The following is a 15215-nucleotide window of genomic DNA, read 5'->3' on the forward strand; positions in this document are numbered from 1 at the left end:
TAAACGTGGACAGCATTCTGTGTGTCAGAAAGGAAGAAATTGCTCAAAGACTGATAGGGGCATGTCAGTGGGACACAGAAGCCAAATTTGGGCCAAATTTGAGAATCAGCATGAACAATAGCATGGGTGGTTATTACCTTGAATGAGAAAATTACACTAAAACCTCTTAAAAGGGGAGTACTCCTCTTCACTGAGATACATCAACAATAATAATTAGAAAATCACTTTTTTACAACCACCTTAGTAATAAATGCTTCCATCAGGAATCACCAAGGAACACTAACACTGGGTACAAAACCACTGAGGACATGATATTCCCAGTCTCAAGTATCACCCCACAGATTACTTATTAATTACAAAGGGAATTAATACAAAGGGAAAAGGGTATCTTTACAAGGCAGACAACATCTTAATTAAGTTAACCAACTTCAACTCTCCAATAATGGGACAAACTGGTATCAAGTGCCACCTGATAGAATAAGAACACCACACCATACACAAAGAATTCCTGACTAAACTGCTCAACCTGAATCCAATCATGAGACAGTAAGACAAATCCAAATTGAAGGATGTTCTACAAAACACTACCCTGAATTTTTCAAATAGGTCAATGTCATGAAGGACAGTGGGGACTTTTCTTGATAAAAGGAGACTAAAGGGACATGACAACTAAACGTCCTTATTTTTAGGAGATACTGGCTGAAGTATTTATGGCTGAATTACAATTCCATAGCTTAATCTTAAATGATTCAGCAAAAACCAAATATGTGTGTGTGTGTGTGTGTGTGTGTGTGTGTGTATTATGTATATACATTCATTATGTGTGCCTGTGTTTGAGAGAGCAAGAAAAAGCGAAGTGGACAATATATTGATAACTGGTGATCTAAGTGAAGAACATACAGGTGTATATTGTGCTATTCTTACAATCTTTCTGTATTCTGAAGTTTTTCAAAGTAAAAACTTGGGGGAAATACCAAGGAAGTTTAGACTTGTACAGACAAATAAGGGCTTCCTAGCCTGTGAGAATGATACTGACTGTTTTCACACGCCATATTTTATCTTCAGTAAGAGGTTACTACTGTTCTTTGCTACGGCAAAATACAGACCACCACTTTATATAATAAAATTCCACCTTTTTCCAGCATTAATACAGGGTATGTGAAGTCTACCAATTGTGACAACACAGGAAATTACTGTCTAAATGAACTGCATGTTACATACACATTTCACTAAGGGGGAAGGCAGTTTCTTACAAGGAACCGTATGGTAATCATGAATATGCCATTCGCCTCCTATTACTTGACTTTGAGGAACCATTTTGTAAAGATTACCTAGTGTCTAATTAAAAAGAAAGAAATTAGACTCGGGTTTAAGATGCCTCTGGTATGTTCTGAAATTATTTTGAAAGCTTATTTAAAAGGACTTCAAACTTGAGATTTTTTTCATTCATGTATTTATTCCACAATTAAAATAAATCATAATTTAAAGCCATAACATTTTTAAAAGGTAAAGGAGAATTTGTGTCACAGCTGTATTAATAAAACAGACATTGGTCTAAAGTGCAACACTAAACAGGTGTTCTCTGTTCCCATGGTGGAATAAATACATAACAATTACACATAAAATTTCACTAAAGATCTGAGATGACGCAAATAACCCTTTGAAACAAACTGCCCAATGAACAGAGGCAGACTGCAAATAATTTCTATTAACATTTTACTGCAGGATGGAAAAATCCCCAAGGTGACTACTAACTCAAAATCTCTCATCTCATGTGCCCGGCCTTAGCTTGTTTTCCTTCCTCAGTCACATCCAAATCCAAAAAGCCTTCTCCATCCCAAGCTCAAAACTCCACCAAAAGTCCCCAAGGACCTCAGCACAGACTGCCATAATGAGACTGTGTGCAACCTTCATTCAGAACCTCCAGGGAAATCAGAAGCCCAAATGCAGAGAGCAGCAGCATTTCTTTAAACAATAGTTTTAACTGTCGAATGAGCTCTGCCAGGCCATGTGCATTTCATAACAAACCAAAATACTGTCTTAATTTCTGTTTTTCTTGAAGAATGTTAAGTAGGTCATTCGAGTAAAAAAAAAAATTTTTTTTACAGAAATAATGAAAAATGAAAATTCAAAGGATTTACGCTAAAAAGCAAACCAGTCATCTGCAGCCTAACTCATTTGTTTCTGGGCTGTGATGCCATGTAGAGGGCGATCAGGCAGTAGATGGTCCCTCCCACAGTCAGCGCCATGGTTGTCCGGTAAAGCATTTGGTCAGGCAAGCCGCGTTTCAGGTGGATGGGCACACCGTCAGATTTCTTGAAAGAAAGAATTATCAAGGACATGGCTGATAAGAAAAAGATTTTACAATTTAGGCTAATATAGAACAAATGTCTCTACTTTATAACTAATCCATCAACGCACTGCAGTGGAAAAAGCCCAAATCTACTAGAATGTTAACTGAAATACTGGTATATTTCTTACTAATGTAGCTAATGTTTGTAAGTCCAAAGTCATTCTCCAAAATGCAGCCTCAGGAACATGTGTGCAACAAATTCCAAATTTCTAAGGAATTTATCATATATTGCTTAATTACAAAAGGAGCACTGGTGAATTTTTTTAAAGGCAAAGGTAATCAGCAGCTAATCAAAGACCTGTAGGCACAAGAAATGCTCTACATTTAGTCTGACTTCTGATCATTAGTGGATAAAGTCTAAGCACACCAGGTCAGTTAACAGGTTCATGTCCATTTTGTACTCAACTACCTTCTTTCTATTAAGCTGCTAAACCCCTATTTAATAATGAGACTCCGTAAAATGTTTAATCCATTATTTTGCAGTCTCCAAGATCCCTCCCCACAGCAACTCAAGACCCCAAATGCCCACTCAAGTCTGAGTTATCAGATTAAAAGACATTAAACTGATCAAAAGTCCCCAAGCTGGTCCTAAATCTGGACATATTTTTGAGGAGGGGGAAGCTACCTTCCAGCAACAGCAGTAACAGCTATTGCCACTCCCACGATACCTGAGATATAGTCGAGTCACTGACCTCTCAATTATCTGTAGGTAGATTAACATTAATTATATATATATATATTTTTTTTTTGTGGTACATGGGCCTCTCACTGTTGTGGCCTCTCCCGTTGTGGAGCACAGGCTCCGGACGCACAGGCTCAGCGGCCATGGCTCACGGGCCCAGCCGCTCCGCAGCATGTGGGATCTTCCCGGACCGGGGCACGAACCCGTGTCCCCTGCATCGGCAGGCGGACTCCCAACCACTGTACCACCAGGGAAGCCCTAACATTAATAATATTTTTAAGTCCAATCCTAGCTTCTCTGCTAATCAGCAAACCCAAGAGAGCCTCCTCCACTTCTAGCAACAGTTCAGTGAATTTTAATACCAAGCAAGCAAAAAACAACTAGAAGAAAACATTGCCAGAAGTCACTGCATGTGTCACAAAGCCTAATATATACTGGATTATTCACAGTATTATTATATATTATATATGCTATTGCTTCCTCCATCCAATGGATGATCAACAGCTACATATGCAATTTAAAAATCTGCATAACCTTAAATACTGATGAGGAAATTAATCACCCTCCTCTTTTATCAGTTTCTACCTACATGAAGTTCTACCAGTTTATGGCTTAAACTAAAATCAAGAGAATTCTATTTAAGGAACAACAGGGAAGTGAGTAGCAAACTAGATTAAGACTCCATTTTGTAGGGGTTTTTTAGGTCTATTTACTTCACAGCCTTCACTGTTCTAGTGTCTTCTCTCACCTGGAAAAACTTCTGCAGCTCTGGAACTTTATTTTTCCCAGCATAATCATATGCAGTAGAATTGGAACTCAGTTTAGTTGGTGTGGCAAATATGATAGGCGGTGCTTCTGTGGAAACCACAGGCCTTAATCCCTGCAGGAAAAAAGGAAAAGGTCAAGTTGAAAGTATGTCTGGGCATGTGAACAAGCCTTTCCAGGAGAAGGCTGTCAGTGATTCCACCACACAAGAGAGAAGGAAAGTCCCCAACTCTGCATTACAAAGCATTTAGGTTTAAAGTCCCTAAACTTCCAACACCCTAGCGCCCATTCCCAGAGCAAACATAGTCAAGAACTCTCTTGCCTATTAAGGTGGGGGAGGGGGACGGGGGAGAAGCAAACCACAACAAAGGCCCAATCTAAGCTTCCAGATAAACCCACTGCGTCTATCTTCTCATCAAACCAGTAAAACATTTATCATCTATATGAACTTTGGGTTAAATTTCAAAAGAAACCTGGCTGTCCCTTTTCTCCTCTGAGTGAGTAGGTATACCAACATGGAATCTCGAGCCCTGAAGTGGACTTCAGAAACTTTCCAGACACAGTAGAGAAATATCTCAATCTGGAATAGCCTGTAATGGGAAGAGAGCTGTCTTTCAGGACCAGAAAACAAAACAAAACAATTACAGCAGAGCAACTGAACTTTCTGGCATTAATAAACCTGTAAGTTAAAAAACATATACTGTAAAAATAAAAAAGGAAATCTCAGCGTTCTCATTGTGACGTGTGTACAACAATACACATGTACTACATACACAGAGTGTCTACCACTGAAAGGACTGCGTGAAGTAGCATGTGCCTAAAGCAGTGTCTGGGACACAGCAGGCATTCAATAAACATAAGTTGAATGAGATTCGGGAGCTCAGCAGCTGCCTCAGCCACATGTGATGGAGAAAGGAAGGACAAACACACCGTCTTAAAAAGAACCTAAGGGGGGAGAAAAATGAAGTGCTGATACATGCTACAATATGGATAAACCTTAAAAACAGTACGCTGAGTAGAAGCAGTCAGTCACAAAAAACCACAAATATATGAAAGTCCAGAATACAGATATTTACAGAGACAGAAAGTAAATTAGTGGCTGCTTAGGGACGGGGGAGACAGGGGACAGGGGGGTGTTAAGGGAGAGGAAGGTGATAGCTGAAAGGTATAGCTTTCTTTCTGAGGTGATAAAAATGCTTAAAATTAACATGGTAATGGTTGCACACTGTCTGTGAATACACTAAAAACCATTTAATTGTATATTTTAAATGAGTAAATGTATGGTATGTGAATTACATCCCAACAAAGCTGTTTTAAAAAAAACAAAACAAAAGGGAACTCTGGGTTTCTATCTGACAGAGTAAACCTACAGTGGCAGATAGATAAATGATTCTCCAAAATTACCTACAGATCACACTAAGGAACTTAGAGTTACAAATCAATAAAACCATATCCTTTTATATTAAATTCTAACTCAGAAAAATAAAATCTTAAAGTTAGCAAGCAAAATTCAAGCTCAGCCTCTTCTCTATTTTTACAGATGAAAAAGGTAATCCTTTGCTCAAATTAATAAGAGTTGTCAGACTGTACCTGATCTCTTCAAAAAAACCTAACTTTACCTATAATTGACAAGAGACCTATTCTAAAGATCACATATTGAAAACCTCAATGTTACTCCCACCAGGCAGGCACTGGGATCAACAGAGCAACAAAAAGGCATTAAAGTAATTTTGGCTTCTATTTCTTCTGACACAGTCCCATAAATGGGAATGAATCACGGCCTTTTTTTCTGTTCTTTCACTCATTCAACATATTTTACTGAGTACTTACTCTATACTGAAAATACATAATGAATAAGACACATTCATTCTCTGCCATTATGGATATCAGTATTATGGAATAATAGCAGCTAATATCTACCAAGCTCTTGTTATGTGCCCAGCATCATGTTAAGCATTTCATACGCATCATTACAGCAATCCTAGGGAGATGTTACCTTTCCCTTTTTACAGAGGAGAAAACTGGATCAAAGAGGGTGACTTGCCTGAGACCCCATAACAAAAACAGCCAAGTGTGGGAACTCAAGCCTCTCTCAAGTCCAGAACCCTGGCATTTAAGTACCTACCTGCCCCTGCTACCTCCCGTCAACTACTGCTCAAAAACAATCCATTTGAAGAGAAAGTCTGCCTAGTAAGCTGTTAATCTACATTTGGAATATAACACACTCAGAGACTTAGGAGTCAGAGACAGAACAGGGGCTCCAACTACTGAGATAACAAGGCTATAAAAAAGTTCTCTCTTTAAACTGGAGAATTTTAGACACTCCCTTATCATTCTGTGAGCTCTTTGTATTTTCTCCTTATGATCATATTTCCCCTTGAATGCAAAAATTTAAAACCCTTCCTACCAAGCAACTCCAAAACTGGTTTGAAATTAAATTCATGTTTTGACAGGACTAATGTGAGAGCATTTTTAGATGGGATTATACCTAGTTGCTTTGTATTTGTTTACCTGTCAAGTGATTCAAAACTTTAGCAAAGTTTTTGAACAAGATCATCTCAAAACAGGAGTTACCAACCATCTTAACAGTTTAAAATAATTCCATATTTCCATTTATAATACTGTAAAGTTTAGAATATCGAATTTTAAAGTTACCTATAATCCCATTATTTTATCCCATCAATTATTATGAATTGTATGTTCTCCTCTAATCTTTTTTTTTTTAAAGAAGATGTTGGGGGTAGGAGTTTATTAATTAATTAATTTATTTTTGCTGTGTTGGGTCTTCGTTTCTGTGCGAGGGCTTTCTCTAGTTGTGGCAAGCGGGGGCCACTCTTCATCATGCTGCGCGGGCCTCTCACTATCGCGGCCTTTCTTGTTGCGGAGCACAGGCTCCAGACACGCAGGCTCAGTAGTTGTGGCACACGGGGCTAGTTGCTCCGTGGCATGTGGGATCTTCCCAGACCAGGGCTCGAACCCGAGTCCCCTGCGTTAGCAGGCAGATTCTCAACCGCTGCGCCACCAGGGAAGCCCTCCTCCAATCTTTTCATAGGCATATTTTAATCTTTATAGTCACAGTGCAAAACCCCACATTCTACTTTTTTCACTTATAATAAACATTCTTTTTCAGGTTCCTACACAATCTTCATAACGAAATCTACTCTTCACATCAACCCCATAAATTAAGTATTACCAGCCCATGTTACAGATGATTAAAACAAAGCTCAGAAACGTCATAAGTGTGCTCACTTCAGGAGCACATATAATAAAACTGGAACGATACAGAGAAGATTAGCATGGCCCCTGCACAAGGATGACATGCAAATTCGTGAAGCGTTCCATATTTTTAAACAACTACCATATGCTAACACATATATATGGAATCTAAAAAAAAAAAAAAATGGTTCTGATGAACGTAGGGGCAGGACAGGAATAAAGACGCAGACATAGAGAATGGACTTGAGGACACGGGGAGGGGGAAGGGTAAGCTGGGACGAGTAAGAGAGTAGCACTGATATATATACACTACCAAATGTAAAACAGATAGCTAGTGGGAAGCAGCTGCATGGCACGGGGAGATCAGCTCAGTGCTGTGTGACCACCTAGAGGGGTGGAATAGGGAGGGTGGGAGGGACACGCAAGAGGGAGGGGATATGGGGATATATGTATACAAATAGCTGATTCACTTTGTTATAAAGCAGAAACTAACCCACCATTGTAAAGCACCTATACTTACTACAGTAAAGATGTTTAAAAAAAAAAGTAAAGCAGTAAAGATGTTAAAAAAAAAAAAAAAAAAAAAAGACAAGGGCTTCCCTGGTGGCGCAGTGTCTGAGAGTCCGCCTGCTGATGCAGGGGGACACGGGTTCGTGCCCCGGTCCGGGAAGATCCCACATGCCACGGAGCAGCTGGGCCCGTGAGCCATGGCCGCTGAGCCTGCGCGTCCGGAGCCTGTGCTCCGCAAAGGGAGAGGCCACAGCAGTGAGAGGCCCGCGTACCGCAAAAAAAAAAAAAGTCACAAGACGGGATTCAAACCCACACATGTTTATTACACCACACCATCAGTAATCAGCTGTCTTGGCCCCACAGGTTAAAAAGAATCCAAATGGTGCTAAGGTACTTCACCCTACCCATAATTAAACCTCCTAACAATATAAGAGCAGTCAAGGTTTCCAGTGTTTCAAGGCAGCTAGATAAGACTAGCACGAGGGTTCTCAAGAGTAGACCAGGAAGCTATATTTACAGGAAGGGATCTACAGCAAATCCCTTTGCCTAGGCCTCCTTCCAGGGCTACGGCTGCCCCAACTTAGAGGAATTATGAGCCTCAAATATGCCCCTCCTCATCTCAATAAATGATAACGCCATCTTTCCAGGTACTTGGGCCAAAAACCTTGAAATTGTTCTTAATACCTCTCACTCACACATTTGAAAATCCTTTTGGCTCTACCTTCAAACTATATTTAGAATCTGACCACTTCTCACCTATCTTCACCAATCCACATTCTGGTCCAAACTCCTAGATTTTTAAAACAGCCTGCTAACTGGTCATCCTGATTTTATTCCATCCTCGCTGCCCTACAGTCTACTCTCAATGCAGCAACCAGTAATTGTGTTAAAACAGAGGATGTCAGGAACTTCCCTGGTGGTGCAGTGGTTAAGAATCTGCCTGCCGGGCCTCCCTGGTGGCGCAGTGGTTGAGAGTCCGCCTGCCGATGCAGGGGATACGGGTTCGTGCCCCGGTCTGGGAGGATCCCATATGCCGCGGAGCGGCTGGGCCCGTGGGCCATGGCTGCTGGGCCTGCGCGTCCGGAGCCTGTGCTCCGCAACGGGAGAGGCCACAACAGTGAGAGGCCCGCATACCGCAAAAAGAAAAAAAAAAAAAAAAAAAAGAATCTGCCTGCCAATGCAGGGGACACGGGTTCTAACCCTGGTCCGGGAAGATCCCACATGCCGCGGAGCAACTAAGCCCATGCGCCACAACTACTGAGCCCGTGTGCCACAACTACTGAAGCCCACACACCCTAGAGCACGTACTCCGCAACGAGAAGCCACCACAATGAGAAGCCCGCGCACCGCATCGAAGAGCAGCCCCCGCTCGCCACTAGAGAAAGCCCATGCACAGCAATGAAGATCCAACGCAGCCATACATACATACATAAATAAATAAATAATTTTTAAAACCCCAAAAAAACAGAGGATGTCACTACTCAGCTCAAACCCTCATAAAGGCCTCCTATCCCCCTGAGCAAAACTCAATGTACTTAAATGGCTTTCAGAACCCTATGAGATGCACCCCTCACTGCCCCCGCCTTTTACATCCTCTTTCTCTGCCCCAGTCTACTGGACTAGCCCCATAAACCTCCCAAGCACCAGCCATGTTCCTTCTGTCTAGAATGCTCTTCTCCAGGTATCTACATGGCTTGCACCCTCACCTCATGTCGCCTTCTCAGTGAGACCTCCCCTTACCACCCTTTTTAAAACTGCATGTCCTCCTCCATACTGCTAACCACCTCTCCCCACACCTTCCCTGCCTTATTTTTCTCCATAGCACCTGTGACCATCTAACATACTATATTCTGCTTTGTTTACTGCATCTCTCCCTACTGCAATGGAAGCTCCATGAGGTCAGGATTTAGGCACATTTTGTTCACTGTTCTTATTTCCCAAGACTTAGAAAAGCAACTGGCACAGAGCACATTTAGTAAATATTTGTTGAATGTATAAACAAGCTAAGGAAGTCTACAGCTTCACCAGTGTAGACTTGAATATTTCAGAACCAAAGTCATGAAAATTAGCACTTGATGGCAGAACCTCCCACACAGCCCACAGCAACGTGAAAACTGAAAGTTGTTCTTAAAATAAGTGGACTGTAGACCAAGTGGAAATCACAGGTTTTGCTGACTATCAAATCTCTTAGCTGTTTACACAATCACTACCTCTACAACTGATTAAGAGCCATTCAACTGTTTTACCACGTTTAGTAGCTGAGTTCTTCCTAGTCTACTTTAGCGGCTCCAAATTTTAAGAGAGAAAAGGAAACATGATTTTTTTTCACCTCAAAATTGACTGGCCCAAAGTTTCCCCTTTCCTTCTACCTTTTAACTTTGGGGAGGAGGAAGAAGGGTGGAGAAATAAGAGAATTATTCCCAAAATGTTTTAATTTTTAAATGACAGAAACTTACGAGCTCTTTCATTCTGATTCAGGACTACAAACAAGTTTCAATCCGCAGTGACCAAGTCCTTCATTTCCAATTGCCAGCTAGGTACCACCACCTCCATGTTTCCCTGACATTTCACACTCAGTGCATCCAAAATTCACCCAGTTTCTCACAAGCCTACTCAGGAGCTACCTGTTTCTGGGGAAAACACCACCATCCTCCCATTACCCAGTCATCTTGGAGTCCTCCTTCCTCATTTCCAAAATCTCCTTCACCGGGCGCTAAGTACTCATCTCCAGCCTCTGACTCTTTCTCCATTCTTACTGAGAAGACCCTGAACTCTTTTATGGGTATAACAGGCATCCCTGGCACTGGTCTCTCCCAGTCAGATTATCTTTTCAAAGCATAGCTCTGGTTATGATACGTACTCCTCCATCATAAACCTTTCAAGAAGCTAAAGGGAAGAGGCCATGCCCTTGTTTCAACCTCTGGAAAAGACTCTACCACAACTTTCAGCATCAAGTTGCTTTGTAAATTCCTATTCATTTCTCACAAAAGTAAGTCCTACCATCCTAGGCCCTTCATGAGCTACCTCCATCCACCACAGCTAAACTTACCCACTCAATGATTCCCCTGCAGCCCCCCTCTCCTCCTTCACTCTCGCAGTTCCCTTAATCTAGAATATCCTGCCATCTTAACTAGGAGAGGAACTGCTGGATCATACAGTAAAATTATGTTTCACTGTTTTAGAACATGCCAAACTGTTTTCCAAAGAGGCTGTACCATTTTACATTCCCCCCACAATGTAGTAGGGTTCCAGTTTCTCCACATTCTCACCAACACCTGTTGTCTTTTTTATTTTAGCAGGTGTGAAGTGGTATCTCCTTGTGGTTTTGATTAGTATTTCCCTAATGACTTATGATGTCAAACATCTTTTCATATGCTTATTGGCCTCAATTTATTTATTTATTATTATTATTTTTTAATTAATTTATTTTTGCTGTGTTGGGTCTTCGTTTCTGCGCGAGGGCTTTCTCTAGTTGTGGCAAGCGGGGGCCACTCTTCATCGCGGTGCGCGGGCCTCTCACTATCGCAGCCTCTCTTACTGCGGAGCACAAGCTCCAGATGCGCAGGCTCAGTAGTTGTGGCTCACGGGACTAGTTGCTCCGTGGCATGTGGGATCTTCCCAGACCAGGGCTTGAACCCGTGTCCCCTGCATTAGCAGGCAGATTCTCAACCACTGCGCCACCAGGGAAGCCCTCAATTTATTTTTGACAAAGGACACAGAAAGATAAGCAAAATGCTCTTCACTCAACCACTGGAAAATACCCTCCTGACAATTACTTGGCATCAGATTGATTTATAAATCTCTACCTGTACTATTGTTAGAGAACTAGCTTTTCTATATAAGGTTACTCAATGCATGTTAGATTATTCACTTTACATAATACTGAAAGTTACAAACACCTACATTTTACAGTATGCTAACATTTTAAATGTTTCCAAGAAAGGAAAAATTGAAGTACTCCTGATTACCAAAGTCAGAACCCTTGGTTTGGGGATACCTGTCACAATCACTCTGAAATCTGCAATTCATATAAAGCCTACATAATATCACTTCTTTCAACATAACTTAAGAAATCCTTAAGTAATTAAGAAGTCCAAATTCTCAAGAGAAACACAATTCAAGTGGAGCTAGAAATCTTTAATCCCTCTCTGTACCAAATGCATCTTCGGGTAATATCTGCTCTAAGTGCCAATTAATTTCAAGATGTGTCAGTTTTAGTTTAAAATTTCACTTTTTCTTACTAGATAACAAAATCTAGATTATGCTAAAACTCTACTGAAAGAAATTCTACAACCACCAATGGAATAGATCAATTGTGATATATTCATACAATGAAATCCTATACTGCAATAAAAGAAACCAACTACTAATACACATAACATGAATGAACCTCAAAAATATTGAGAAATAGAAGGCTTAAACAAAACAGTACTGTGTGGTTCCATTTATACGAAATTCAAAAACAGGCAAAACTATCTATTTATAGTGATAAAAATAAGAATAGGAAGATGGACATGGATTGACAGGGCAATAGTAAAAAGGAACTTCCTAGGAGTGATGTAATGTTGTATATGTTAATAAGGGTGTGGGTTACACAGTGTTTGTCAAAAATGTGCTGAAAAATAGACATCTTTATGTTTTAAGAATATTTGCTTCTTTATAGAAGCAAATATAATAGAAATAGCTATTTCTTATAATCTGTAAGATAAATCACTGTTGTCAATTCCTTCTTTAGACCTCACTACCAATTTGGTTTCAACGACACCACGCTGCTTTCCCTTCTAACCCTGGATTGTTCTTATGATAAATTTTCCTCCTCCACTCTCCCTTCCTGTTTCTGTAATCTAATCGTAACTCCATCTTTCTTCCCCATGTGCTTGCTCCCTGGATGATCTCCCCCAGCACAGCTTCTACTACCACCTACGGGCTGAAGACACCTAGATCTATTAAACTCCTTATTCATAAATCCAGCTGCAATCAGACATGACATCTCATCACGAACTCAATATTTATAAACCTGGACCCTTCCTCCCCAACCCCACACCCCCAAAAAACGTGCTCTTTTTCTTGCCCTCCCTATCCTAGTTAACAGCACATCTAATCTTAGATTGAAATCATTCTTAAACATCCTACCCCTTGAGCAAGTTGCGGTGTTCCACAGAAGAAAGAGAAGGTAACAACAATGGAGCATCCTTTACACCCCACCTGGGGCCCTTACTGTTCCAGTCCAGTTTTCCAACTGCATATCTCATCAACCCTTCCCTACCTACCCTGAGGACTGAGAATGAAAATGATGGTATCTCAGACTTAGGTTCTCAAGAATAGCTACCACTTATCCAGTAATAGCCACCTGCCAACGACTGCTAGTCACATGACACACACCTCTTTTAATCTGTACTCCAGCTGCCCTAAAGGAAACTGAGCTCACAATGAATACACTTGATCAAGGTAATAAAATTAAAGCAGCGAAACCAGGATTTGAGCCCAAATTAAGAGTCTGGGACTCTAAAGTTTTTCATCTCTACACTACTGGAGACTGATACTCCAATTGGCAAAATCTGAGACTGATACTCCAATTGGCAAAATCTGAGTGAAGTCGCAATACTTTTCAGACCACTCAAGAGCAACCATCAACCATTTTACAGCTGGAAACATGTCAGCTCTTTGCACGTTAACTGCGAAGACTCACCCAAACATTTGAATTAACTCTTTAAGTCTCCTAATTCTAATCACACAGGCCCTTTTGCCCCTATGGCTTCCGCTGGTACCGTCACCCCAGCTCCCAAATCTGGTGCTTGGATGAGGCTGTCTTTTGTTGGGCTGCGGCAGGAGGATGACAATGGGGCACTGAGGAGACTGAAAGCTGGACTTCCTTAAAAAAAGGACAGGGCCAAACTTCGGACTCGGTCGGGTCACATTCTGGGCCCCGCCGACCCCACGAGCCACCAGCAACGACCTCGGGGGTCACCTTGACCGCTGCTGAGTGCCAGGCCCAACTTCCACACCAGGCCAGCCTCGCCGGGGAGCAGCTACAGAATTAGGATCCTCCATGGCCACGGCAAGTGCGTGACAAGAGGTGAGGGACCAACTAAACCGAAGCGCGGGCAGAAGCCTCGCCTGGCTCCGGCGCTGAGACTGCCAGGCGCAGACTCGGGCCGCCACTTCTCCTGTCCGAACCGGCGCGGCGCTACCCGTACCTGAGGGATATAGGCGTCGGAAGCCCACGCTCCCGTCAGTTTCTGCGTGAAGCTACTAAACTTATAATACATGTTGCCCGGTGTCTACTTCAGGCAGCCACTGCCCGCGCGACCGCCTCAGAGAAGGACCCCGCCTTCCCGGGTGTCTGCCGAAGGATCAGCCCAAGGACCCTGCGCCAATAGGCGGGCTGCCCGGGGATCGCCTAATTTAAAACATGCCCTCTTAAGCCACATACATAATGGAAAGTGAAGCCAGGTTCTCAGGGCCAAAAGGGCAAAACAAGTTCTAGGGCAGCGCGGAAAGCCGCTGTAGCGCGGTGTGTAGGGAATACGAGCTTGTCTCTTTCCGTCACGTTTGGATTCCGGCAGTACCAAGACGCCCTAAGAATTGCGCAAGCGCCCCGCCGATCATGCGGGAGGCTGAGGGACTTGCCGGGGTTGAGGGGGCGGGCTCGGGGCGGGGCCTAGGGCGGGAGGGGAGGGGAGGGGCTGGGCGGGGTGAATACGCTCTTTACCTCCCAGAGAGCCCGTGCTGTGGGGCGGCCACCTGGTAGTTGTCTTGAAGGCGTCTCTCCCTTTCCGAAACTTAACTCCTCCCAAACCTAGGTCACCTCGTGAAGCGTCCCACTCTCGCTCAGTGGGCTCAGGAGTATGGATCCGTCGGCCAGGCTTCTCTGGCAATCTAGGGGAAGCAAATAAGAAAAATTGGTAACACCTGCTGCAAGCTGTTTGTTACTGAGGGCTGTTAGGATTTTCGCCCCAATAATATATAAAGATAGCCTCCTGGGTTTTTGAAGAGGAAATACATCGTGCCCTTTGAACTTCAGGCACAAGGACATAAATTTTGCACAGTTCTCAGAACTGATTTTTACTCTTACCTGAGCTTTGTGGGAACTGTTTGCCCATCCTTTTCCTGGTCTCTGCCCTTCGAGATAGATGAGGTGGGGAGTGGAGGGGAGGTGGACTAGAAATACTTGAAAAATCTGGACGTTGAGCCTGAAAGATTAGGACTACCACTTTCAGTTATGGTACTATCCACTTCAGTTCAATTTAAAAATGTTTTTTGAATCTCCATTATGTGCAAGGTACTGTGTAAAAGGAGTATACTAGTTTCCTACCTCCTGGAATGGAGCAAAGCTTTTCTTGGCTTTATCATCTAACCAGAGGTTTTCATAAGCATATTACAGGTGCATTTATAGTTCATTTTTAGAAAGAAAGCACTGGGTCTTTTTTTTAAGATTTATTATTTATTCATTTATTTTAGGCTGCGTCGGGTCTTAGTTGCGGCACGCAGGATCTTTTTTCGTTGCAGTGCTCGGGCTCTTCGTTGTGGTGCGTGGGCTTCTCTCTAGTTGTGGCGTGTGGGTTTTCTCTTCTCTAGTTATGGCATGTGGGTTTTCTCTTCTCTAGTTGTGGCTTTAGTTCCCCGTCGGCAGGTGGGATTGAACCTGCGTCCCCTGCACTGTAAGGCGGATTCTTTACCACTGGACCA

General features: G+C 42.4%; 1 protein-coding gene across 1 annotated transcript; it reads right to left on the minus strand.

Moving 5' to 3' along the window:
* Window positions 1–1425: 1425 nt before the first annotated feature.
* Window positions 1426–13877, minus strand: COX7A2L (cytochrome c oxidase subunit 7A2 like). Its single transcript, XM_082643122.1, has 3 exons — window positions 13724–13877; window positions 3784–3915; window positions 1426–2315 (listed from the first exon to the last, which is right to left on the minus strand). Exons 1-3 carry the CDS (start codon window positions 13793–13795, stop codon window positions 2175–2177), a joined length of 345 nt encoding a protein of 114 aa, XP_082499248.1. The 5' UTR covers window positions 13796–13877; the 3' UTR covers window positions 1426–2174.
* Between the last annotated feature and the right edge of the window lie 1338 nt (window positions 13878–15215).

Source organism: Mesoplodon mirus, assembly GCF_964341445.2.
Source record: "Mesoplodon mirus genome assembly, chromosome: 14".
NCBI classification, from domain to species: domain Eukaryota; kingdom Metazoa; phylum Chordata; class Mammalia; order Artiodactyla; family Ziphiidae; genus Mesoplodon; species Mesoplodon mirus.

Coding starts and splice junctions, on each gene's coding strand:
- COX7A2L (XM_082643122.1), bottom strand. CDS start 13,795: ATGTATTATAAGTTTAGTAGCTTCACGCAGAAACTGACGGGAGCGTGG. Junction 3,916..13,723: donor CCGACGCCTATATCCCTCAG/GTACGGGTAGCG, acceptor TTTTTCCTGCAG/GGATTAAGGCCTGTGGTTTC. Junction 2,316..3,783: donor AGCTGCAGAAGTTTTTCCAG/GTGAGAGAAGAC, acceptor CTTTCTTTCAAG/AAATCTGACGGTGTGCCCAT.